General features: G+C 47.3%; 1 protein-coding gene across 3 annotated transcripts in view; it reads right to left on the bottom strand.

Moving 5' to 3' along the window:
* The window catches only part of cntln (centlein, centrosomal protein), a 47,319-nt gene extending 31,579 nt beyond the window's left edge, over window positions 1–15,740 (bottom strand). For 2 of the 3 annotated variants that reach the window (XM_048999890.1, XM_048999892.1), the window contains exons 1-9: window positions 15,585–15,740; window positions 14,848–14,935; window positions 11,557–11,645; window positions 8,832–8,916; window positions 7,320–7,433; window positions 6,555–6,734; window positions 5,844–5,977; window positions 4,473–4,635; window positions 4,202–4,384 (exon numbers count right to left, since the gene is read on the bottom strand). In XM_048999890.1, the coding sequence (XP_048855847.1) occupies window positions 4,202–4,384; window positions 4,473–4,635; window positions 5,844–5,977; window positions 6,555–6,734; window positions 7,320–7,433; window positions 8,832–8,916; window positions 11,557–11,645; window positions 14,848–14,928 (1,029 nt within the window). In that variant the 5' untranslated portion in view covers window positions 14,929–14,935; window positions 15,585–15,740. Of the gene's footprint in view, window positions 1–4,201; window positions 4,385–4,472; window positions 4,636–5,843; window positions 5,978–6,554; window positions 6,735–7,319; window positions 7,434–8,831; window positions 8,917–11,556; window positions 11,646–14,847; window positions 14,936–15,580 lie in introns of all 3 variants that reach the window. The other variant, XM_048999891.1, reaches the window with a different exon arrangement.
* Window positions 15,741–22,966: the final 7,226 nt, after the last annotated feature.

Below are 22,966 nucleotides of genomic sequence, written 5' to 3'. Positions count from 1 at the left end.
AGCCGCATCTCGCCTGAACGAGATCCTTAACTACCTGAAAAATGGTTCACGGTTACTGGATGCACAGTTAACCCTGCATTTAAACCCCAAGCTTTAAAAAAAAAAAAAAAAAAAGTGAGCTAGACGGGATACGTGCAAAGTAACATATTCCAATGTACCTGGTTCTCATTCTTGTACAAATGGCAAATGAAGCTTCATAAAATATTAACACAGTCACTGTATTAATGTAAAGGTCATACGTACAGCCATGAAAAATGGAAGTACAAGAAAAGTACTATAGTAAAGTGCAGACACCCAAACCCAGGGGTGGGGGGGGGAGCTCCAGACAAGTGCAGGGAGCAGCGCGGTAAACGCTGGGGGGTGCAAAGTATCAGCCCCCGACGAGCCAGCAGCTGCACCTGCGCTCGGTAAAAAGAAGACGGACCGTCATCACCTCGAGGTCCCCGATCCCGCCCCGGCATCTGGGCGTGACCTTGTTAACTGCTAGGGTAATTAAGTTTAACCAATGGGGAGAGGGGATGATAAATTATTAGCAGAAAGATTTTGTTCACATTTTATTAAATTGGCCTGTCAAAAGGGTGGGGCAAATTATCAGGGGCCTCGTTTTCTGGAGCCCGGCCATATTGCCACATCTGTTACAATTATTTATAATTTTTAGAGGCACGAAAACAGACCAGCGTTCGGCATTTGCCATGTAAAGCAATTTACAAATTATCTGATGAAGGGGGGTGGGCGTTTCATCCCCTCCCTTCTTCCGAGGCGGCAAAAAGCCACGCCGTAATTACTGAACGCGATTAGGTTCTTCGGGGAGCTTATCTCGCGGCTTGTAGACGCGCAGAGATGTGGCGGGAACATATGGCAGAGGCCGCGATGGCGCCCCCCAGAGGCCCGTGGGGCCCGCTGCAGAACCTTGCAGCTGAATGTCAATGAGTGCGCCGTGGCTAATGTTATGTACGTATCAGGAACCACCCCCCACCCTCCCTGCCCCAGGAGAAAGGCCCCTGGACTCGGGGAGTAGAGAACGGGAGCGGTTCAGTAGTGCGGACTGGTCCGGTCGACCCGGACTCCCGGCAGCACACGGATGGGGCGTGTCAACGATACACCACATGCAGAGCTGTGATTTAACGAGAATGCCCCCCCAAGTGGCTGAATGACGTTAAGGAAAACACTCGTCAACAGATCCCACTGTGGGGTTCAAGGCCTTTCCACTACGAATAAACACATCTTAAGGTCACGCAGAAGACAGAGCGTTAGTTAAGACAATATTAATGTTGTTGCAGGCAGCCTGCCTCTTGGCGGGATATAGCATCACACGCCTTGCGTTTATGATGCAGCCTGAGAGAATGTTAAAAATCCCAAACGCCGGAGACCTCTTTCAAGGATGACTGCAGGCCGATCAGTTCAGATTTGCCGATTTGACTGGGGAAAAAAAAAAGCCGTCATCGATACTGCCAGCTAATGGGGAAGGAAGACGTTTCCAAAAAGTCCGACATGGGGGGTCAGAAGTGCGATCCAGCATGGTGCGATCCGGACACGAATGGGAAGGGCAGAACCTCACACGCTGGGGAACAAATATGAGCAAAGAACAGACCATGGAAAAACACACATGCAAACAACACGGTAAGGGGAAAAAATGTTTAATTTAATTTTTGCTATTTGCTGAGACTTTTCGGTAATGTGCGAAATCTGTTGCCAGAGTAGTTTCATGCCGAAGAGATATCCGCGTCGGAAAACGCCGCTTGGATTCTGATATTCCGGAAGGTTCTGTCCTGAGTCTGACAGATGCGCTCAGCCGTACAGCCCCAATGCCGTGTAACAGGCAGCGTGCAGGGAGCTGTCGCCTCAATTATACATCTGACAGCTTCTGATTCGCTGACACTAATAACGGGCTTTGGGGGGGGGGGGGGGGGGGGGAGGCACGATGTGACAAAGTGGACCGCAGCTGCGGGGAGATCCGATTCCTGGTTCTGTTATTCCTGTCCTGACATATAGAAACTTTAACACCTGGGGGTTTTAGTGAGGCTATTACGGTGTGTCTTTTTCTCCCTAAACCAGGGTTTCCCCTGGGGAGGGACTGATTAATAGCCAAAAATAAACTATATGTTTTCAATCCCCTCCACAAACTGATCATAAAAAGCTTGAGGACTCCATGCTACATTTAGCAACTCGGTCTTTTCTTACTCACCATATATCAATAACATTCCTAAACACTTACATGATATCGGTCCATGTCCTTCAGCACCAAATCCAGCCAATTCTCCACAGTGACGCCCCTCAGTTTGTCGACGAACCAGAACTAAGATTAAAGACGCACTGATATGCTAACAGGTTTCAGTAGTGTCATTATCGCCAGGCCGTGACAGCCAGCTTCACGCCAAGCGGCGGCCTGCAGGCAGGAGTGGGGGGGGGGGGCGGTGTATATGTGTGCACGATTCAGCTACCCGGGTCGGACCCCTGACCTCTCAGCAAGGGGCCGGCTAGCGGGTGGAAAAAGGCCCTCCGGTGGAGATCACGCCCGAGCATCATGTCGGCAAAGCTCCTGCATTATTTATCGATTCCCTTCTCTACCCAGAGCCCTTCGCCTCTGGATCCTCAATATCTCACGGTTACATCAGTTACATCATTATCAGGCCTTCTGTTTGCGGATTCCTCCACGGGACGGGCTCAGGAAGTTCACGGCTCCGATTCGGCCTGGTTCCCGGCTGAGTCCGCCGACCGATACGGGGGTCGCCTTGCCGGCGCTGACCTCCAAAGGGCATCGCAACACGAGAGAGCCGTGACACATCACTGGCGGATGCCTGGACGACCGACAGCGGCACAACATGTGGCAGGAGGGGAGCGATCGAAGAGGGCCGCAGATCTGAGGCTGTTACCTGTCAGCGCGGTTACCGCGGGGGATCCCGGCGATCAAGATGGGAGACGTGTCAACAACAGCCGGATAAAAGCGGGAACACTGAGTCATTAAACTTTTATTTTAAAAATAATAATTTGAAAAAAATCCAGCAGGGATCAGACGGCACCGATCCTCACGCCTCCTCCGGTAAAGAGTTAAAGCCCAGCTCCTCTCGGCAGAAGGCGTGCGGAATGTACGTCGACGCACCGCGTGGAACCGCGGCAACCGCTGGTTGTGGGCCTTGATGCACCTCGGCGCGTTCAAAGCCGCCTCTACCTTGTATTCAAACTCGAGGCGAACTGCCGCGCTCTCCCAGCCCGGGACCTGCTTTGATCATCGCTGCCGGTAACTTGCGGACATTTACAATTAAAATAAACCTTCCCGGCCAAGACGGCATTAGAATTTAGCAGGTGCTGCGGTGTGGGGGGGTTGTTACGGAATTGCAGATGCCAAAATTGCACGACGCCCAATTATGGACTCGCCGGCTCTGGTGGCCTCGCCGTTCCTCGGGATACCTGATCTGCCGGCTTTGATGTCAGCGGACGGTGAAGTTAGGAAACAAAGCAAGTGGGAGAGCGAATACACGTGTTCGATAAACAGGATTTAATATTAAGGCGGCAACAGGCTCGCCGACGCCCCCCCCCCCCCCCCCCCCCCACCAAAACGAGGCCTCCAAGCATCTCCCGCTCCGCCGCAAAAGAGGTAGTCATCCTTCACGGCGAAGAAACAGGCATTTACAGATCACCGGATCACTCGGTTTTTCACTGATGGATCATGCGACCATAACGACCCCTTCAGCATGTTTAGACACAGTTCCGAATTTGGGCTATCGAGCTATTTTTATTTAATTCACTTCTAACGAAATGACACGTCATTGCAGAATGTGCCTGAAATCAGTGCGAGAACATTCAGGAAGGAAAGCCCAGCCTTCCGCTACATGCGCCCAGTGTCTCACGTCGCAACCGACGGCAGCAAACATCAGCTAAAGGGGCTGAAAGGAGAGGCTGTTTATTGTTGATCTGTCCGTGTTCGGGCCGTCCTGCTGGGGGCCGCGGCGTGACCGCGGGAGGTGCCGGCATGCACGCTGTCCTTCACCTTAAATGAATTTTTCATGCCTGGAAACCCACTGAGTTAAACCGCGTGGGTGGGGGAGCGATGAAGCAGAGCCCTCCGAGTTACGATTCTCTGAGTTAGCTGAGATTCCGAAAAAGTTCTACTGCAGGACAGAGGACTACAAACGGCACCCGTTTGGTAATGCAGCCGAGGCAGAAGCGGGTCCCATGTCCACAAGCCGGGAGGGGATCTGACCTGGAGGAGCTGGGAGTTGGTCTGCCGGGTGGGGCCCCCGTAGGCGGCAGAGAGCCGGGCCTGCAGCTGCCGGATCGCCTGCTCCCTGCGGTGCAGCTGCGCGGCTGAGGAGGCGTGGTTCTGCCGCAGCTGCGCCTCGCTGGCCTTCAGCGCCTCGAAGCAGGAGCTCAGCTCGGCGTACAGCTGCATGCACACAAACAGACTTACGCCTTTCAGGCTGAAGCGAACCGGCGTGTTATTTACTGTAAACGTCGCCGCCCCGGCGAGTCACCTTGCGCTGGGCGGCGCTCTCGGTGGCGTGCGCCTCCTCCTGGCTCCTCAGCAGCCGCTGGGCATCGCGGTGGAGCCCCTCCAGCTGTGTGATGAGCTGGGCCTGCTCAGCGGCATGCGCCTCGCTCTGCCGGTACAGCTCCTGCGCCTCCTGCAACTCCCGCCTGCACACACGAGGGTGCTACCTTAGACCCCGCACGGCTGCCTCTTGTCGTTAGCATAATATTAACCATAGCACAGCCTTCTGAAGGCAGGATCCAGCACTGTACACGGCATTTTAACCGCTGCGCCCCCTGTTGGCGGTTTTCCTCATTTACACAGCACTGTACTGGATGGTGTAGACTCAGGTAGTCCCTGATCACAGGGTGGGTGTCTATAGGAGACAGTCACCCCTGAACAACATGCAGAAATAGACCAAACAGACCCCACCCACACCGCCGTGGGCCAGAGTCACATGACCACCATGCAAGATCATGCACTCCACAGGTACCGTCTTTAATCAGGCCCCCGCCAAAGCCGCGGATTGGTCCAGAAGCTCCGCTTTGCGGATTCTTATCACGTGGGTGGCACTTTCGAGGTCTCTCCTGAGCGCTTTAGAAAGACCAGCCTCATCTGGTGGGTTTATCTCCTCGGAGATTTACACAAGAATGAAGTATCTAATTGGGCAAAATGTTAGCAGCCTCTACACTCACCTGGCAGGAGACAATAAAGCAAAGGAAACCTGATTTGTGGCCATTTTGAGGAAAGTATCCAATATATTTAACGACCACTATTAACACTTTTTTAATTCCTTAACCTTAGGTACATAATAAATTGAGAGCACTCTATTTTTTAAACAAATCTGAATTTTTAAATCCTGGTTTAATCGTGGTTCTGCTGGCAAGAGGCTACGTTGAGCGGCAGGTTCTCCCAGGTTCAAAGTTACTAAGACAGCAGCAAACAAGCATAAGGTGAAGCAGGAGACTCTGGGAACGACCAGAAACCAGCCAGATAGGGGGCGGAAGTGACTTCACCGTTAACTTATCTGACAGTTTCTCATGAATCGCAGGATGACATCAAGTGACCTTCAGAAGGAATGGGAGACATTAAGTGCAGGTGTGAAGTGCACTGTTAGGACAGTGTGTGTCAGGCTCCTAGAAGCAGGACTGAAGTCCCATAAAGCAAGGAAGCAAGCAAGGAAGCAGGCCTTTATTAATGAGAAACAGGGAAGAGCCAGACTGCAGTTTGCAAAAAATATATATTATTTACAGTTGCACACCCATAAATTAAGAAATGAATGAAACAAAAAATTGTAGTGTCTCAATCTACAATGTCCAGTTACTGTTATTCACAGGGGGGTTCACACATGCCGCCGCATGTGCAGCGCACTCACCCGAGCCCTAGGAGGCGCCGTTCTCTCTCCTCCAGGTCGTCATCTCTAACAGAGAGCCGCACTGCCAGCTCTGCACAACGGCTCCGCGCGTCTGCGGCCTGCAGCTTGGCCTCACTGAGGTCATGCTCTACACTCTGCAGGAAAGGCAAACAGACCGGGGATACAGACATGTATGTACAAACACTCTGGAGATACAGACACGTGGCTCACACATGTCAGGGAACATGTATCCTGTGAGCAACCAATCAGAAGTGACCCGGGTGTTCAGATGGCACAGGGAAGGATTGAGTGGGTCATCGGGTCTGGGGGGTGGCCAGTTTCTTGAGGACGGAAAGAGAAAACTCCCCTCTGGAAACCGGCTATGTCGAAGCCGATAAATGGACGGCAGGAGGAGGTGGGTTTAAACGACAAGCCGCCGGTGAAAAGAAGCGCTTGCGTGACCCTCAAATTAGCGATGTTAATGGCTGTGAGCGCACGCAGGCAGTAAGCCCACACGACGCAAATTAACTGGACTCGCACCAAAGTTAAAAAGCAATTACGACCCCACTTTTACAAAAGAGACGATTAATTTTTAAAAAGAGCTCTGAAAAGTGAGTCAATTTAGATAATGTTTGTTAAGGATGTTCGGGGATTGGGGGGGGGGGGGGCCTGTCTCCTTCCGTGTGGTCTGCAGTGAATGCTGACTGCCCCCAGCCCACCCCCACTCCCCACCTGGACTTGGGACTCCACACTACACTTCTCCGCCTCTCGCCGGGCTGCTTCTTGCCGCAGCCTCTCCAGGTTGGCCGAGAGCTCGGAGCAGCGCGTGTCCAGACCCCCCCTCGCCTCCTCCAGGAGCCTGATGGTGCGCCGCTGCTCCTCGTCGCCCTTATCCCGCTTCTCCTTCAGCTCCTGTAGGGGGCGATAGAGATCACAGGGTTCAAACGGAATCATAAGTGGCCGTATTCACGTGGCTCATCGTCAGCGGCCTTTGGACGGGCCCCCGGTGGCCAAGGTGACCCCCATTCTCTCAAAGCCGCCCCCCCCATACAGGCCAAAGGTCTGGTCCCGGCCTTTACGGTGTCTCTAATGAGATGGCTCTAATGGGCTCGTAGAGCGTGCCATCTTCCCCTTTGATGCTGTCCTCTGTTATTTTGCCACGTCCCGCTAAGACACTTCCGAGCCGTCCTCGCCTTTATCAATTAATAATGCGAGTCCCATCAGAATGTAATTAGCGGAGGCCACATCCACGCAGAGCGCCTGCTCCCTCCATCGCTGTCATTAACTATTCATCGGCGAACTGCGCGGCCGCCGTCCCCTGCTTTTATGTAGGTTTCTCCGCGAATCTGCCAAGAACAAACCATGCCCCCCCCCCCCTGCACCCCACCCGCACCCCCCGCGGACTCTGAGGCCTAATCTTCCCGTGGGATCTGTCATCCCGCCCCCCCCCCCGGCTGCTTAAAGGCAGAGTGGAATCACTGAGAGTTGGACACCGACCTTGAGCTCCTGGCTCGCCTCTCTCAGCTTCCCACGGATCTCGCCCAGTTCCTGGTCCGCGGATACCTTCCTCTGGGCGATGTCGTCGATCATCCGCTGCTGGCGGCTCGCTTGCTAGGGAGGGAAGGGGGCAATGTTTAACCAGACGTCTGTCAACACATGTGACGATTGGCTTTATCAGTTTCTCAACCCAATGCTGTAAGCTACCGGGTCACTGTAAGGTGACGCTGGTAAGTCATCAATAAGGTGCAGGGGGGGGGAGAACTGGGAGGTCTTTAGGGCCCTGCCCAGTCCAGTATGTCCACTCCAAGCAAGATGCTGGTGAAATGGGCACATGACTACCTGATCGAGAATGCAGTCACAAGAACTTATGGGCAGGGGGCCCATGTGAGACCTCAGCATCTCACCATCACCTGAAGGATCCATTCCGAGATACAAAAAAACAGGTAAAAATGTATTTTAAAGTGGGGAAGCACACATTTACATTTTATTATAGCTTGATATAAGCTTGGCTCCTCACAGCCGCTCCACGCACGCCATGTAGGGGGCGCTGTCCGAGCCGACCGACCCGCGAGTGGCTGCCCTGCAGAGGCTGACACTGACACCTCTTTAGGCTTCTCTGCCACCCAGACTGATACTTTAGTAAGAAGACCGAGCCCTGAAACGACATTAATTGCCACACGGGGAGAAAAATCACTTGAATCTTCCAGATAGGGGATTTACTCCTGTTTCCGTTCAACATGCAAAAGTGGCTTTAATAAAGATTTATACAGAAGGTAGGGGGGCCAGGGGGGGGATTCAAACGCTGATAATGAGGTAGGCAAGAACAATTTAAACCTCAGAAGTGTAAGAGAAGGTCTGAAGAATCTACGCAATCCTGGATGGAAAAATTAGCGTAACGTGTTCCCTGTGCAGTTCGAAATATGAAAGCTAATTATGTAACGAAAAAAAAGGCAAAGGAGTATGGCTGGAAATAGTTACTACGGGAACAAGACACGAGACCCTGTGGACCCCATATCCCAGAAGAATCGGGAAACTAGTTAATGCCCGTTTGTGTTGGTTCGGATACCGTCTGTACGAGATATCAGCGGCCCCACAGGACCCCGTGGAGAATCGAGAACGTTAACTAGATTCAGACCAGGTTCTAACACGGTCCGTTCAGATGGCGCCATTAACAACCCGGAATCCTCACACATTAAATGAGAGTCTGTACTGTGAGGAACCAGGGGAGATTCTTTTAAGGTGGGGAGCACAAGAGGGGCCATAATTCACAGAGAAAAGCCAACCTAATTTTTAGCCAATGATATGTTTTGAATTGGTGATTGACAGGGGAGTGGACACTCCGCAGGCCAATCAGCTTTTAGCCAGTACTCCTGTGGCCCCGCCCTCTGTATACGCCCCTGATGGAAGACTCCTGGGCGACTTCAACAGTGTGGGAAACGTCAAAAGAGAAGCGACCGGTGACTAAAAAATAAAATACCAGCGCATGGCACCACACAGACGGCACCATACCTCCTCCAGCTGCAGTATCTTGGCATCTTTCACCTGAAGGATGTGCAGGACTTTCTGGTATTTCATTTCTGCTTTTTGTTTTTCCCTAGAAAAAGAAGAAAAAAAAAAGACAATGAAAGATCCTCGGTGAGCGTGATTAGTGCCCCATAATGAGGGCTGGCATTGTCTAACGACCAGCAGCGTTCCGAGGTATTAACATCGCAGCTCATTGACAGGCGTGCCGCTGAATAAATCGAGCATATGGCGGACGACAGTGAATTAACTCATCAGGCGGGAAGCGAGATGACAAGCCCATTCAGCAGGTGCACAGCGAAAGTTTCCCACCACGGATTCGCTCGCCGACGGACTTAGCGGCTGGATCCGGATTTCCATATTCCAGCTCAAAATGACGTTTCGGCAATTCATCCTCTACATCCGCCCTCCAGTGCACTACTTGGGTTTTTGTTTATTTCAGCTGAACCCGCCCCCCCAGCCACGCCCTAGCCATCCCAGCAGAATAAAGTGCACAAATATCTTGCCTGAACCCCAAACACTGCTCCACACCCCGTCATGTAAAATGGCGACCTAGACTCCAATCGCCCGAGTGCCGTCACGATTCCTTAAGGTCTGTTCTCCGGCTGGACGGGATGCAATTATCGTGTCAGTATCTCGCGCTCTGACACGCTGATGCAGCCTCGCATGCCAGTTCCCCGGTGGCCGCTCAGTGTTACTGCGTCAACGCCGGTTTTGTGAGTCAGATTAAGGTTCCCTGACCTGCCCTGAAGACTTTCCCTGAGGCAAAATCTCAGGCTTTAATGCAGGAATGAATGTTTAAAAAGTGTTTTTTTTTTTTTAAAAAAGATCCTTTTGTTTTTTTAACTGCAGACAGCGTTGTAAACAAAACACACACAAGCTCGATCACCTATGAACTCGCAAGCATCAAAATTAAAAGGCTCTGGCGGTGGCCAGAACATGGAGTCGTTATACTAGTCAGGGCTTGAGGCTTTGGGTTAATTGGAGGCGACTCGTCGTTAAATACGACGCGTAACAAGCGATCAATAGAGATCGACTGAGCGGAGATCAATCCGCGGATCGCTTTAAGCGTCTTATATGGAATCGATCGCAACGAACGTCCGGTGAGGTTCAGCAAACGTCGTTGTGATGCCGTGGATCTTGGAAGCTTCAGATCAAGATCCTCCATTTGTCGACGCGTCTTCCCCCCCCACAGGCCTCCAAACCGCCCGCCTGTGTCAAAGGTCGCCCTCAGCTGAACACACTGTCCCATTAAGTAAGACACTACCAAGGATATCACTGGCTTCTCGGCAGAAGGTAATGTTCTTATTAAAGTCCTTCCACGGCCGGGTGCCTCTGCTGAGGATCAGGCGGCTTTGCGTCTCCACCGGCCTCGGATTCTTCCTTAACCCCAAAAAAATTCGTACGTGCCACGCGCCGACTCTGGAAGCGTTTAAGCCATTTTCACAGGGAACTCCTCTCCCGTCGTAGTGAAGATTATACCAACGATTTTTTTTTTTAATTACCAGATGGACTTTTAAGCTTAAGAGGATCACAAAAGAGGTTTTGTGTTCCACCAGCTGCAGGTATCAGCGTAAGACACCCAGTTTGCAGAAATCTCCAATTGGATATGTCACCTACGTTAAAATAAACATCTTAAAGGTGCACTACACCTCCCTTTAAGGCAGCAGTTAGGCTGTATAAAAACACAAATGCCTGTTGGTGGCATCACTGTACATATACTTTGTGCATCTGAAAGTACATCTAGCGGCCGTTTATGGTTTGAGAGCTGATGGGACCATTGAGTTGGAGGAAGGCTTGCAGTGCATCATCTAGGGATGAGCAGAAAACCCCCACGATTTCACCAAGTTCCTGGCAAATTTATGCGACTCCAAGCCCAAACGACTGCCACGTCTGGCAGTATAAGGCAAGACTAATTAACTGCTCTCACATGAGCTAGGAAACGTTTGCTGCTGCACTTGAAATGTGCACCGGTCTCTAAGTGTTATTGACGTCGCCGGGCGCTCCGTTTTACAGGCATGACGCGAAACGGCTCCCCGCGGATCGCCGTGTGCTGGAAGGGGCCCTGTCAGCTCCGGGGGAGGTAGAATGGTACATCACTCTTTCAGTGCCTCTGTGAGCGATGATTAAAAATGCATACGCTCTCTCTGCCTAGTACAAACAAGAGCCGAGCGCTAGATAATTACATTTACAGTCGGCAGCTAAACTCATTTAACCCCAACAGAAGGTTATGTGTTTTCACACAGCCTTGATCCCGTAGCGATTTCGTTGAAGCGCTAACGCTAACCTGGGATGCTAAGGGGAGCCATCCAGATCATTTATCCACATTAGCTGTCACTAATGATCAATCTATCAAGAAGCGTTTGATAAAAATGAGTCCCAGCCTCCATACATAGTACCTCACTCACCGCGACATTACAGTCGGCCATTGTTGGCAGAATAGTCCAGCACTGAAACGATTTGATTTTATGCGTTATAAATAAAGTGCAACAAATTTTGTTCGCAAAATTTCATCTTTGTTTGCTTTGCAATTTTGTTTGCAAAATTCTAATCGATAATAATTGGTAAATATGGGAAAAGTTACTGGATGAAAGGAAGAGCCACTATTGCAAATGAATTTTATGTCTGCTGAATTTATTTTACTCTGCTACTGCACGGTACGACGGCACAGTTCCTGCAGAAAACGTTCCAGTGGATTTAGCGTAAAACTCACCTCTCTACCACCAAGCTCACCGCCTCCGTCAGCTCTGGGTTGGCGACTTGGAGCCGTTTCCACAAAGACCACACAAAGTCTTTGTCGGCCTGACAGGGGAGAAGAGATGAGTTAAAACCCTCCCTGATTCCCGAGTTAAGCTGGCCGCAAAAAGTTCTGGGCCGATATTTACGAAATTTTGTCTTAGATGAGACTTTCACCAGACTTAAAGGGGAAGATCACCCCAAATCTGAAAAAATACATGCCTTAGAGGGGTTTTAGTGCTATCTACACATCTAAGATGTTCTGCTGGAAGTTGCTTAGTTTTGGAGACGTCGGCCGTAGAAAAGTTGTCTTCTGTCCAATACAACAGTAATGAATGGCCATTCTTTCTGCGGCCAAAGACATACATTTGAAAAATCCAACAGCAGCATCTCTTACCAAAAATCACAACCCGGTCACTCAAGATAATCCACAGACTTTGTGGTAAGCAGTTTAATGTAGGAACTACTTTCTTCTAGCAAATTCTACACGTCAATCATACCACCTCATGCTCATGCTTTAATTGCGCTTTGGTGCTTTAATCACCAGCGAGAGAATGTTATTCGGTCCCATTACATTCAAAAGGAGCCTGATATTTCTGCGGTCGATATCTCCAAAACTAGGCAACTCCCAGCAGAACAACCTAGATGGATATAAAACTCCGATGTGTCTCAAACAAAGCTTTTTTCAGTTTTGGGGTGAAATGTAAGGTTTTTACAGGCGAACCTCTTACATTGTGAGGTCAACAGGCACCTCTGTTCCCCATTCCTATGACAGTCATAGATGACCTTTGACCCAAGACTTTTTATGAGTTGTACTAATTTTTAGAAGGAAAAGAATCCAAGGAGTTCGCCAGTAACCCGGAACTTATGGGTCCCGTTTTGTGAGAGAAAGACACAGAAATTCTGCCCATTTCAAATTCAAATTGTCTTTCAAACATGTTTAAGATGCATCGCATTTAATGAGACACATCTGAAGCTACAGCTTCTGCAATCAAAAGGAGAATTATATCAAATCGACTTAATTTTAAATTATCTGCTAAATTATGTTCGCCTCATCATAAGATAAAAGTCATCAGTCCCATCGGGACCTACTGGTCGCCAATTAGCACACGAATCCTGAGCCCCATTCAAAAGTGTCTAATCAATTATTTACTAAATTGCTGAGGCAGACGTTGACAGGACAGGGGCTGAACATAGGAAGCGGAGAGCAGAGAGGCTGAAATGAAGATTTCAGAATCGCGTTCGTGAGGCCTAAACATGGCCATTAGCGACGACTTAGGAAAGAGCAGACCTCAGTGTTCGCTCTCAGCAACCGCGGTTGTGTTCTCCAGAGCGCTCACACACGCAGACTAAAATCACTCCGCATCTACACAGTGCGATGCACTATCAGACCCAGGCCAGGTACAGAGGATCTTTTAATGACAAGAAAACCCCTTTTTTTTTTTTTTTACATAATGAGTCACCACCCTACACTTTACTCCAAGGCTGACAAATTAACCCACGCGTTTTGAACTATTTATTCAAAAAGTGTCAGATCAGTGATTCATTGGTATAATTAATTCATTAATATTCATTCCTGGAAGAAGCAGACCCAGCTCGACCACACGGGATACAGAGAAGATAGCCTCCACACAGCAACCAGCATCTTCTGAAGCTGTGGAGCGGACTGGGATCAGAAATGGCAGAGGAATAAAGCTTTCCCCTATACCCAGGACAAAAAGCGCTGTCCATTCTTAATGACTGTACAACACACTGCAACTAAATCATTTACCCAAACTCAGGTGTTGCTATCTAACCATTAATATTAAATTATTCATGTTTTATTTACTTAGAAGATGCCTTTACCCAAACCAACACACGTTTAGAGAAATCAAGTCCAGACAGTCCCTGGATCATTTGGGGGTTAAGGGCCTTGCTCAAGGGCCCGAAAGTGACATCACTTAGCTGACCCTGGGATTTGAACCAGCGACCTTCTGATCACAGGCACAGAGTTCTCGCTCGCTGAGCCACACACGACGTCATACTACATTACATTAAACCAAGACATGACATTAAACATTAACATGTGACACACAGCCATATGCGGCTCACTGAGTCAGCAGTCTGTGCTCGTGCCCAGTCGGTGACCAGTTCAAATTCTGCACTTGGCAGAGTCGTTATCTCTCTGTTGGGCTCCAGGTGCTCCACACTGCTGCAATGGTGCCAAAAGAATGGCGGACTTCAGTTTGTATGTGACACTGTCTTAAAGTAATGCACGTGCCACAATCATGACTCCGTCCGCCTAACATCGGTCCGTGAATCTTATCAAATAGGACGACCGGATGATGAGGGATAAATGAGGCGACATTCTGACGACTTCTGAGTTTTCAGTCACCACCCAACGGGAGCCAGTGGACACACGAGGTCGCGACTGCTCTTCCAGCCTGGATCCAATCAGTGCTGGATCCAAGCAGTGGACAGACTTTTGCGGCTCAGGGCTCGGGCCCCCCGGACTGCTCCAGCCAAATTGGGGAGGTGGTCCGCTGTCTGTTGCTCTCATTTGGGAAGACTCTCACCCTGAGGTTTTCCTGCAAGTCCGTGCTATATTCACGGCACCTCACTCCCTATTATAGAAAAACTCCTAGAAGCACTGCAAGCGACGTAGCCAGCAGTGGTGTTCACCACAGCTCAAACCACTGTCTTTAAAGTGGGCCTCCAAGGTATTGGGAGCCCCCTGCTGGCCAACGCAAGTCACTACAACGGGGGTGGATGGAAGATTGGCCCCAGAAACAACAAGTCTGCCCATGGGCCAAAATTTAGGAGGAGCAACATACAAGAGCACCTAGAGCAGGGCTCTTCAAATCTGCACCTCGATTCCAAATCCAAGCCTTGTTTTCTGTTCTCCCAGGTAGTTAGTTTAATAATTACTTATTCTGATTGGTCACCTGGCTCACAGGCATTAAAAAAAGCTGGAAAATCAGCAGGGCTAGAAGACCATGATTCGAATAACCCTGACCTACAGCGTTAGTTTACTGTTATAAATATCTACTGAGGAGCCCCCCAGGTATTATTGATTATTAAGTTATTAACTCACTGTAAAAAAAAAGAAAAGAAAAAAGACCGGAGACCACTAACCAGCTTGTGAAGAGCTACCTGCACATGAGGCACAAAAAGCAAGATTCAACATTATGAAGTGGTCAGAGAACCCAACCAGATACCATGGATACAGGCAGGACACTGACCCCACAAACCCACCCACATATCCTGGCATGAAGACCAGAGTGGTTACCTGACACTGCACCAGCTCCTCAGTGAGGCTCCGGATCTCCTCTTCCAGGAGGAAAACACGGCTGCTGTCCTGCGCGGCCATGGTGCCTCTGCGAAAACAGGCAACCAGAACGCAGTGCTAACTTTGGCACGGACTGTAAGACACCTTGGGTGACGTCACACCACCTGTTACACCTCATTAGCCAAATAAGCTATATTTAATATTAGGTAGCGCTGGTAGTTAGGTGATTTATAAAAGAACCAGCTAACTCTAGCCCCAAGTACTATAGAGGCGCTTGAAAAATTCCTTTCATCTGGCTCCAATTTCTATGCTGTATTAAATAAAGTCAGGAATTCATCTATACTGTACACGAAAAGTATTTTTAAATATGGTGTTTATGTTACTAATTATATATTTAAAAAAAAACATTCGCTGTAAAATAATAACTGTTGGTAGCCAAATTGCCTTCAGCATGCCATAAATCCGTGTCTGATCGGCATGTGCAATTAAAGCTAACGAAAACAATTTGTCCAGCGCCTTTATAATAGATGTCACTTGATAATCTGCATGAAAGTCATATCACTAGAGTAGCTTACAACTAGTTGCAAATGTAGGTTTATACTTCAAGAGTAGCTCGTGATTTTAAATATTACTATATACAACTTTCGTTAGCCAGCTACCTAGCATCTTAGCTTCCTTAGAAACGGAGATATGTTGTGGATTTAACGTTCACGACAATCAACAGTAGCATTACCTACACGTTGGAAACTCCTTACAGAGACGTATAAGTTTTCTTAAAGATTTCCACCATATTCCAAAGTTGTATTAGTGAAAGGGAACCCATAGCGTACTTTACAAGTTAGCTTGCTGCTATACAATAAACTGTACGCGCTGTATTTTTTAAACAGCGCGCTGGTTTCTACCGCAAAGCGTTTCCTTTCACATATGTTCGATTTCACGACATTTTACTACGGCCCAGCTGGCATACGGCCCTAGCGACGGACTGCGTAGCAACTACATGTTGCTCGCGAACGTCGGCGTAGTGTTGAAGGCTACTGCGCGCGAGGCGTTAAATGAATTGGTGAATGCTGAGATGCCAATAAAAGCAGTTTAAAAATAATTGGCTAGTAAAACAAAGTCAAGTTGGTGTCCCAATACTTTCATAGGAGTTTGCAATATCAAAGAAAAATACTTTCCCCTAGTGGGCGTATAGAATGTCCTTCAAAAATTAATCCATCCATCCTCCAAACCGCTTATCCTACTGGGTCGCAGGGGGTCCAGAGCCTATTCCGGAAGCAATGGGCACGAGGCAGGGAACACGGGGGGGGGGGGCAACCCATCGCAGGGCACACTCACACTCCTACCGGCAATTTAGCAAGTCCAATTAGTCTCAGCGTGTCTTTGGACTGTGGGGGGAAACCGGAGTACTCGGAGGAAACCCCACGACGACATGGGGAGAACATGCAAACTCCGCACACATGTGACCCAGGCGGAAACTTAAACCCGGGTCCTAGAGGTGGGAGGCAACAGTACTAACCACTGCACCACCATGCTGCCTCTCTAAAATAATAATAATTCATTAAAAAGAATCATCACGCTGCCCACAAAATAAACCGAACTTAGAACTAAACTGATATACTCATATTTGCATTATTGTGTCTTAATTATGCACTTGTTCGTTCTTTTGTCATTCATGTGCAGTTAAAGAATTTTGTATCAAATTGCTGCGGATCTCGTGTGCACATCCAAATTCCTTTATGCCTTAAGACTGGGAAAGATGTGCAGCTAACGTTACTTGAATTAAATCATATGAAAAGTCAAGAAATGCCTGGCGCTCTCACTAACCTGTGTGTTAATGGTTGGAAAGTGTTCTGTATACAACATAGGCCTACAAATATTATAAATATATTCACATTAGCCTATTTTTATTTTAGCTTGGAGGTAGGAATTTCACTGTAGAGTGTGCACATGACAATAAACGTGATGATGCTCAAATTGTACTTCCTCATTATTCCCGTGATGCGTTATCCGCAGCTGGGTCATGGCAGCTTCGGTAAAGTCTGAAACGCTTTTGTTTTACATGCGATGATTAAAGACGAGACGAAGAGGTCTGGGCACCATATGCACGACGTCTTATTTTCCGGAGAGATGACTGCTCCGGACCGGATGGCGGTGTACGCTGATGTTTGGCCAGATTTGGAAGCCAAATGGAGAAACCCAAAAAAGCAGTATCTCATCCCGTTTGAACGGACGCCTGGCCCCTTGCTCCTGACTTCATGAAAATAAGTCAATCGACTTAGCGTGATTAGCTTGTTCCTCGACCCACAAGCAGTGCCTTTCATTAAGACATTCATTTGCAGAACAATTTCAGAGGCAGTAGACTGACTCATAATTTGCAACATCTGCCCCATTACTTGCAAGACACATGGCATTTATGAATCAGCTTTTCTTACTTACCCTTAACGAAGCCTTTTGTTTATAATTAATTCCTAGCAGGACTATATGCGCTGCTTCTGATATAAATGCCCACGTGAAACGTACTGCAATAAGGTTATTACAACAGCACAATTAACCAATCTTTTAGTGATTTAACACATTTTGAAGAAATAATGTTTTTGACTAGCAAACGCAGGCCACGATAAGCAAGAGAAATCAAACAGGTTACAAACTGTAGTTGCTTATTCCGATATATTTTATTCCAAGCAGATTAAATAATCTCGTACGTTGCTTTTCAAAATCATCCATAATCACGGTTTAACACCCAGACTAGTATTGCATCTAAATATTTTTCAATAATAAGAGAGGAAAAAAGTACCTATTCCTTTGAAAAGTCAAAACTATATAGAAAATCTATATACTGCTAATTGCATCATCATTTGCGTCACTAGTGTGCGATTTGAAATCTCAGGATTGAATTAATGCTGCATTTTACACATTTACGCAATATGACATAATGCACGCACAAAGCGATGTGAATATTAATTGTAGTGCCTTTTACAGAGGCTGTTAGTGTTAATATTTCCTTTCAGCCTCGTGATCTGGGAAACGTTGCCCTCTCTGTAAACCGCCGAGCGCTTGATGCGGATTTTATAGGCTGTTGCTGCTTGAGGCCGGCCGCGGAGCCTCGTATCTATACCACTGATAGCTCTGCGCTTCTTCGACTTGATGTAGGAAACCAATCCAACAGCCCTATTGTGGCTCTAACGAGTCCCCCATTTCCTGCTTTGCAAATCTAGCACTAGCTTTTAATTTCCTTGCTTACGAATATAAAATTCTAATTGTTATCGGCCATGCTAACATGCATTTGTTTCCTGTGGGACATAGGAGCCCAGTTCTGCTCGGTTATACGTCATTTTATATTTGTCCAGCTTCTCTGCGGTATATTTCTAGGCCGTTGTTTTAATGACATATTCATACATATACAAAGGCATTTTCTAACCTTAAAACACCTTCTGCTTGTTTGTTTCCAATCGTCAACGTGATTTACTGTCAACATAAAAAGAGCAATTTTAAGGTCTTGGGTTTATGGTTTTATTTTCCTTGTTACGTTTCTGTTCGCGGCGCTTTTTAATCAGAGTACCTTTAGATACCGGCGTAGGTTTAACGTTTTATTTAAGACAATTACGGAAAGCAGAGAAGGTGTTCTGTGCGTGTATTTTGCACTTTTTTGTTTGAAGCAATGATTTCTGGAGAAACTTAGCCAATAAGCATCTGCTTGTGGGATGGATAGTCTTTTTTCTCCGGGGCTAATGCGTTCCCCGAAGTGAATTTTACTCCGTTTTTAATAACTTGATTGAAGTCGTTTTTTAGATAGCGCGCCAGATCGGCTGGGTTGCCTGGTATGAACTGGGCGTCAGTTGACAAGTGTCTCTAAAAACCTCCAGGACCGTGGACACCCCCCCCCCCCCAAGGGGATCAGCCAGTTCCGAATCCACAGGCGAGAGATGATTCTGAAGCTAACTTCCCCTCCCTCCCTTTCTCGGATAATCTTGGCAGATTTTTTTTGCACATGCCATAATTGTCTAGTTCTTTCAACCATTTTGAGTCATCAGAGGTGTGCTAGCTACGTATTCATTATAATCCATTATATTTGCTGACATCGACCATATAACCTCCTGAACCTGCTGTAAGAGATGGATGTTTGGATGGATGCAGGGCTGTAGCCTAGTTAAAGATCAATGGATGGAGGATTGAGATGAAGTCTGGTCATATAAAAATTGCAGCCATTGAACTAGGATTTCTTTCAATATCACATATCTGGTTTAAATGTAAGCAATACGTGTTAAACGTACTATATCTTATAAAAGTCTTATGAAACTCTGTGTGTGAGGTACTAACGGTGTGGACAAAGTACGCATTTCAGTGTGCGTAGCCCCAGGTTTGTTGCAGGTAGAAACACGTTTAAAGGAGGCATCTGCAGAATTTCGCGTTAAACGCGTGGGACAAAGGTTACTGTCACCTGAGCTCTGGGTTTCGCCGGTATGGTGGGAGCCACGTCGTTTGGGGACATTACGGTGGCCTCAATGGTCCCTCCCGGGGCATGTCGTTCTGAAATAAACTGAAAAATGCACAGCCAGGAGTCCTTACTAGACAAAAAAAGAAGCTGAACGCAGATCTGTTCAGCAAGCGAGTGACACGCTGCATTACGGCTAGGAGCGCGATGTGGGAGATCAACGCGCGGGGAAGGATTTGCGAGGCACAGACGTCTCCGCCTGCCGTCGCACGCCGGAGGACTGTCGTCTGAATAAGTAGCTTTGATTTCCTGCAGGAAAAACCCCTGCAGGGCTTACGGTAAGCTAAACAGGAAAAAGCGGTGCGTTTTGAGGAACACTGGTTTTACAAATTAATGCCGCAGAGTCAATGGAGATGTCATGGATGTCATTCATGAAGCGGGCTTGTGCGAATGGATTAATTGCAGAATTGTGAGCACAGGGTGGCACTGTTTCCTCACTCCCAGAAGGTTGTGGGTTCGAATCCCACCCCTGTTCTGTGTCTGCGTGTATGTTGTGTGTCCTTCCTCTGTTGAATGAGTTTTCTCCAGGTCCTCTAGCTTCCACCTACGGTTCAAAGATGGGCAAACTAGATTCAAAACTGTGGGAGCATTTGTGCTCCATCAAGGGCTGGCATCCTACCCAGTCTGTCCTCCCTCTTGCCCCTCCATAACAACCTTGTAAAAGATGAATGGATGGATGGATTGTGCCTGTGCTTTCCAAAATATAGTGATTTGCAAATAAAAACTGTAACACGAATCTACATTAAAGGAGAAGTTGGAATTAAAAGTAAATATCACATACAAAAATCCTTTTGTTTTTCTTGAGCTGAACAAATTAAATTATCTGGTTTATTGTAATAATTTATCTAAGTAGTCCACGTTATATTAAAAAAAAAAAAAAAACACTATCCAATACGTGTCTCGCAGACAACACCTTTAGCAGATCCCTGTCGTTCTGTAAGCTGCACCAAATACCCACCATCGCCCCCTGGAGTTATCCTGAGACCTCTCCCTCTAAATCAGCTGATTAGGTGTCACACCACCCACTCCCTCTCAAAGACCCCACATCATGCGCAGAGTTCCCACAAGACCTTGCACGTCCTTGCACAATCACGCCCGTCCTCCCCAGTCAGCCCTGGAGATATGCAGAACTTCATCTGATGACCTTCTGGAGCTGTCCTCAGCTGGCAGGCTCAAGTCATAATGGGAGGGTTGATAAGACGAGTGTGACTTCCTGCTGAGAGGACGGGATCGCGCCGGTGGGCCACTGGCTGTGCCCTCCGAGATGCGTGGGAACGACAGGCTCAGACATTTCCCCCCAGATCTTCCAGGGTTGGGGGCCTAAAATATTGGGTGGCAGAGCTCCATAAACTGACATTTCCCCAGAGAAGCAAAAAAACCTAACTTCACCCGAAAGAGAAAGGAAATTATCCCAGGGAACATAAGGATCACTGCCCCCAGCAAACCTGAGAGCCAGCAGCAAGTGCTGAGACGATGTACGCACTCAAAAAAAAGGGTGAAAATCTGTACCTTTGCTTGTCACTGAGGCTGTAACCTCAAGGTTCTGCCAATTATACCCTTAGCTGTAGGTAATTGTACCTTTTAAGGTACAGAAATGGACTCTGAGGAACATTTCCGTACCATTGATGGTACATTGATACTCTTTGTACCTTTTGGATGTTCCTCAGAGTCCATTTCGGTACCTTAAAAGGTACAATTACAAGGGTACAGCATCAGTAAACAGCAAAAGTACATTTTTTTTACCCTTTTTTTTCTGAGAATGTAGTTATAAGCCATCAATCACCTACACTGTTTGTGTTTTTGGCTACTGCATTAAGAAAAACGTCCAGTTATACCGCAATCAAAGTGCCCAGTGGAAAAGTTACAGTGATAGCTTTAAAAATATTTTTATGTGTAAGTATTGTCTGCTTATGATGGATTTTCGTTCAGCTATGCATCCGTTGTTTTACTGATGTATGGTGTGAATGACAATAAAGTTCACTTACTTATTTTGATCTGACATTCAGAATTTGGTGTCACGTTTTAGTGCATAATCTACGTGCTAAGGAAAAGGATGATTGCAGCTAAAGATGTAGGAGAGAATTTGATGTTGGGGGTCTGGGGGACACAATTCAATCATATAAATGCAAAGGTCTGTTTATAAAGGGGGGGGGGGGGTGAATGAAGCCAAATTAAATACTAGGGGGCACACACCCCTACAAACCCTACAGCTTTGTATGAGGGCTACACGCTAGTAAAATAACACATGGAGTTGCTCAAGGAGGGTAAATCCACCCTGCGTCTCGCATGCGTAATAAGATTGCCGCGTTTCTACTGGTTACGACGTTTAAATGGTTTTGTCTTGATATTCAAGATTTTTTTTTTATCAGCGGCAGTAACATAAATCAAAACGCGGGTGGAAATGTACTGATAATGAACACAAACGAGAATATATTCAGTCAACATATATCTGAAGTGCTCTTTACGAATGTTGATTTCCATCGAGTTCCTGGCTCCGTGCCCGTGAAACGTATAAACGCAACAACGGCTCCATCGCCCACCCCCCCCCCCCCCCACCCGGATCAAATAACGGGGTGGCGACGGCCTTTCCCCCCTTCCCACACGCCACACCTTCCAAAGCAGCAAGCCGCTGATGTAGCGACACCAGGCAAAAATTCCAGCAGATGAACTCGGCTCTGATCGGTTCAATAGCTCATCATTAAAATCCCTCAAGGTAATTAAGGGGGAAAGGAGCCCTGCCAACAGTAGAAAGGGGACAGCGATAAACCATTACTGCTTTTTTTCTCCTTCCCCTGTTGGGGGATTACCAGTAGAGTCATTACAGTCGAGCTGGGACACGGATCTAAGATGGGGAGCAGATTTCATTAACCGAGCACCTTCAGAAAACACTATTAAAATAATCTCAATTGCCCCGTCAATACCGATGCACAAATGTGAATGCACCCAGGACATTTTAGCAGTTCTGGGGCTCTTGGGCTTGCGCTGATTGCTGTTTGAGGAGTTAGATGAAAAAAAGCAATAAAATTGTTTCCCAGGAAAAATCACTTTATTTACAAGCAAGTATTTAAAGTTACTCAACAGTCCAGCGCTGCATCTACGGCCAATATCGTGTTGGCCTCAAATTCAAACATCACTAACGGCTTCTCTGAGACAACGACATAAAAATGATATATCTCAGAAGCAATTATTGCTATTATCTTTTTTTTGTTTTTTTAAGAAAAAACACTACTCTTCAACCTAATCAAAAAATGTGCCCCAAATTAACAGCCAGTAATAAATACACACAGACGGAAGCCAAAAATGCGTCACCCATTCTGTCTTATTTACATCTCACCTCAATAAAAATACAACATTTTAATTATGGGAGCAACGATTCTTTGATAGTTATTTCTAGCAATCTAGCACACCGTATTTGCGCTAATAAATCTTCAGACGAAAAATAAATATGCAAATCCTTCACTGAGTAGCTTGTTTCTCGTAAATTAATTCTACATTACTTTAATCCTTCATCTAATATTTACCTCTTGACCAAACTTAAGTGTCAGGATGGCAGACAAAAACCCAGCATGATCAAAACCACTTTTATAGATTAAACTCTGCTCTGGGTGCCAAGGAAACTGCTCAATC

The sequence above is a fragment of the Brienomyrus brachyistius genome, unplaced genomic scaffold, assembly GCF_023856365.1.
Source record: "Brienomyrus brachyistius isolate T26 unplaced genomic scaffold, BBRACH_0.4 scaffold47, whole genome shotgun sequence".
In the NCBI taxonomy this organism is placed as follows: Eukaryota; Metazoa; Chordata; class Actinopteri; order Osteoglossiformes; family Mormyridae; genus Brienomyrus; species Brienomyrus brachyistius.
This window is presented reverse-complemented; position numbering and strand designations above follow the sequence as displayed.